The 4,130-nt window shown below is 36.3% G+C and overlaps 1 protein-coding gene across 1 annotated transcript; it reads left to right on the top strand.

Annotated features, from left to right (window-relative positions):
• Window positions 1-76: 76 nt before the first annotated feature.
• On the top strand, window positions 77-3,905 carry ciao2a (cytosolic iron-sulfur assembly component 2A). The gene is made up of 5 exons (XM_058408125.1): window positions 77-582; window positions 986-1,150; window positions 2,159-2,208; window positions 2,455-2,500; window positions 3,009-3,905. The coding sequence occupies exons 1-5, from the start codon at window positions 471-473 to the stop codon at window positions 3,107-3,109; spliced, it is 474 nt and encodes a 157-aa protein (XP_058264108.1). The 5' UTR covers window positions 77-470; the 3' UTR covers window positions 3,110-3,905.
• The last annotated feature ends 225 nt before the right edge of the window (window positions 3,906-4,130 follow it).

Below are 4,130 nucleotides of genomic sequence, written 5' to 3' on the forward strand. Positions count from 1 at the left end.
TACCATTTAGCCAATAAAACAACCGCTAGCTGAGGTTTAGGGAAAGCTAGACCAGAGTAGCAGATAACAGATTGAACAAACGGTGTCGGTTTGAAGAGACAATGTCTTTAATATCATAATATTTCGAAATATTTTTTTTTTCTATTTGTGTAAAATGAATAAGTATTATTTTTATGATTTCATTTTTTTTTTCTATCGTATCTAGGCCGGCTATCATCTTCTCAAGTCTTACATAAATAATACGGAAGTGAAAGTTACCAGTGAGGTTGCATGCCAAATCTCTCCTTGTTAGAGCGCTAATGTTCTACAGAGCGCGATTAAACCACTGGGTTTTTTTTTTTAGACCTATGTAGTGTACATATCTAGGGATCATGGAGTAGATATAGGACCAGCCCCAGGCAGCCCAGTCAAATGCAGCTTGACTCTCCAGTGTCAAAGTCATAGAGCGCGATTATGGAGGCTTTTAGAAAATGGAGCTCATTTCTAGCGTTGTAAAAACGGTTTTTCAGCTCTCTGGATTTTATACGGAAAATAATGTAAGGAGGTCCAAGAAAATGGAAGAGAAGGCTTTAGAAGTGTACGGTGAGTGGTACAGGAGGGTTAACCGGGTGAAACGGTGCGTAGAGCTGCTGTGTCTTTGTAATCAGGAAGTGTAGCAGTCTTCACTGTTAGTGTGTTGATCTTACTTTGGATAGCTGTAATCAATCAAATCAATCAAACAAACAAAAAACTTGATGTCTTTCACTAACCTTTACATTTACACGCCGTAATCCAGACAGTCTTACATTTATCCCATTTAACAAGGGTTAAAGACCTTACTGGGATTTGAACTTACACCATTCTTTCTGTTCAGCATCTCAACCTTTCACTCTTGTTGTTAAACCCGACTCTTGATCTTGAAAGATATTACTGTTATGTTAAAGCCTTGATATCTCTTTTCAGTTCATACTTTAGTGTATTTTTTTTTTTTTTAATTTTATTTTAGATGTTATTCGCACCATCCGAGATCCGGAGAAACCCAATACTCTGGAGGAGCTGGATGTGGTGACTGAAAAATGTGTAGAAGTTCAAGACCTAGGCGACGATGAGTACCTCATCATTATCAAGTTCTCCCCGACGGTGCCGCACTGTTCTCTGGCCACACTGATAGGTGGGTGAAAAGATAAAGACAGTCTTCTGTTAACAGCTGGTGTGAAGGGCGCCTCTGTCATTTCCACAGTGGCAGTTTTGGGACTTGAACTCGCATCGTTGTGGTCATTAGCTCAGAGTCGTATCCTCGAACCTTGTACGTAATGCTCGAACAGGCAGTCTTTCAGATTGTCTTTATGATTAGTGTTGCAACTGATGATTATTTTAATAATCCGGTAATCTATAGAATTATTTATGCTCCTGACCTCGCTCTAGTTCTAACACCGGAGCGATAAATGTTACTCGATTAAATAATCACATCAGTGCTACAATGATCACAGATGAATTCACTGAGCCCTGATTGACTGTTAGATTTCCCATTTTTATTTCATTCAAGCATTTCCAAACTGTCAGCTGAACAGAGTGTATGTGTTTTTCTCAGTTTGATTATATTCCCGCCATTCACACAGCTGATTTCTGATAACAAACTGCATTGTTCATGCTTTTGTCTATTTCCTTATGTCACATAGCTATCCAACAACATTGCCCAAACCCTGATATTCACTGTGCATGAAAAACACATTTACAACTGTCTAAAACTCTTTAAGAGCTCCAATGAACAGCTTTTATTTAAATTTCTTTAGTAATTTAATACAACAGCTTATCACAAATTATATGATTGACAACAAGAAGAGTGAAAAGTATAATATTTGAAATATTTACATGAATTTCAAAGTTTCTTAGTCGTTGGTTTGTTCCCTTTTTTGCTTTAATGACAGTTCAACAATTCTCTCTTATCTTTAAACAATTGAATATTAAGGTTTATTGACTTGTGTAGGAATGAAGTGGTTTATACTTCATACAGCAGCCTAGTTAAAGCACTCACCTGTGCATTTTTAGCTCTTTATCCCTGGCATTTTTACTGTTTACTGGCACATAACCTTAACTGCTGAACTATCACTTTATTTTAGACAGACACGATTAACAGTTTAGGGTTTTTTGTTTTTTATTGCAATGATTTGTATTGCAGGTCTCTGCTTACAAGTGAAACTACAGCGATGTCTTCCATTTAAACACAAGGTAAAGACTGATTCTGATTTAAAGCTTTATATTTCTACATCTAGTATTGTTAAGCCTGAGTAAAGTATCTCTATACTAGTATTTCTAGTATTGCTTTGCCTAGTTTCAGGTGCCCAAATGATTCATGTTGCAGTATATTAACGTTCTATAAGATTATTTTAATAACATTATGCTGTGAGATGAAAAATGGGACTCGTTTATCCAGAGCTTGAGCTTATAGTTTTCTTATTTTGTTTCTGTTCACAGCTTGAAATCTACATTACTGAGGGAACACATTCAACTGAGGAAGACAGTAAGTGTGTACCAGTGTAAAGAGAGTACACAATCATGCTAGTGATACAGTCAGGTTGCTTTATTGGCCATTCAGATACTCAGGACCTACTTCAAATCAATTTTAATTGGTGGAAAAAAAAATAATCTTTACTGTTCAGAACAGTAAAAAGAATCTGCATTAATTACTGCTAACAGTTTTGCTGCTCTTGCAGATTTGTTGTAAAATGAAGATTATTACTGTTGCGTAAGAAGACTTGTTCATAAAGATGGCTTGTTCAAAATAAAGTCGACATTATATGCCTTACAAGAAGTCTTAATAGTAAAACATTTGACCTAAGATTGTCTGCAGAAACCGTGTTTTAGATCTTTGGAAGAGATTGTATATTAATGCGTCTATGAATATTTATATATGTACAAATCTGCCCTCATCACTTCTCAATCCTTATCATACTGTGAGATAATGTGTGAATATGATGGAGCCAGTGACTTTAATGTGATAAATTCATGTGCCTTGTTTTGTCTTGCAGTTAACAAACAGATCAACGATAAGGAGCGGGTAGCGGCAGCGATGGAGAACCCTAACCTGCGGGAAATAGTGGAGCAGTGTGTTACTGAGTCAGACGACTAAAGCGTCATCTCGCACAGCGTCGCATACCTAATTCTGTTTAGAAACCTGGTGAAGCCTCTCTGTATTTTTTAGAAATTGGCAGAATTATAATTGATGCGCTGACTCAGTGATCTGCTCTGTTGACTTTCTGTCCTCTGCAAGCGACAAGCAGACGGCGATCGATAACGAAGCAATAAGCTCTGTTTTGTAGTGATGGCTGTCTTTCAGAGAGTTCCTCAGGGAGGCACATAATAGCAGACAGTTTATGACTGAGGTTTGTTTAATGTCCCAAGAGTGTTAAGACTCTGATCAGAGTTGAAGATAACTCTGCTTCTTGAATTCCAATTGTATGTTGTTGTGATTTTTTTTTTTTTCAATAATTATTTCTGTCAAGCATCATTTCCTCATACCTCAATTGAAATACTATTAAATTCCTGTCTGAATATGTCCGAAAACGATATAAAAATGGAAGAGAATTTGTTTTATTTACTAATTTCTATGAGTCAGACATCAAATTAAACATCCCAAGAAGTCAGTTTACATCCATAACCATCATCAGCTTTTATTGTATCGTGAGAATTGAAATTCCCCAGCGATAATGTTATATGGCTTGCGATTGCTGTCTGTGTACATCTCCGACAGAAAATTTCCTGTTATTCACGTCTTGGATCAGCTCTCATCTTTGATTGCGTCCTTCTCCTGTTCTAATTTTATTACAAATCAACTTCCTTATTGAAGTCTGCTCTGCCTTTTTATATCATATGTAAATATATTTGTTATAGTAAAAAAGTTTAAAGAGTTTTAAAAAATAAAAGCATATTACAGCTTTTAAAAACTTGTACATGCTTTATTTTATATGCGTTATTTCATATCACAGGTTTTCAAACTCAACACTTCAATACAGCAAGCTATACTGCTCAGTACATGACTGTGAGTGGCACAGGATAAATTTAGAAATGAAGCTGGATTCCCTGGGGAGTTGGGAAATGGTCATGTGTGTATTTGTGTTGCTTCAGAGACTTGTGGTGCCAGAAGATAACCA

Source organism: Hemibagrus wyckioides, linkage group LG14, assembly GCF_019097595.1.
Source record: "Hemibagrus wyckioides isolate EC202008001 linkage group LG14, SWU_Hwy_1.0, whole genome shotgun sequence".
Taxonomy (NCBI): domain Eukaryota; kingdom Metazoa; phylum Chordata; class Actinopteri; order Siluriformes; family Bagridae; genus Hemibagrus; species Hemibagrus wyckioides.

What these genes read in the sequence shown, in the direction of transcription:
- ciao2a (XM_058408125.1), top strand. Translation starts at nt 471, where the DNA reads ATGGAGCTCATTTCTAGCGTTGTAAAAACGGTTTTTCAGCTCTCTGGA. An exon ending in GAAGGCTTTAGAAGTGTACG is followed by an intron (nt 583 to 985) that starts GTGAGTGGTACA and finishes ATTTTATTTTAG; the next exon opens with ATGTTATTCGCACCATCCGA. An exon ending in GTCTTCCATTTAAACACAAG is followed by an intron (nt 2,209 to 2,454) that starts GTAAAGACTGAT and finishes TTCTGTTCACAG; the next exon opens with CTTGAAATCTACATTACTGA.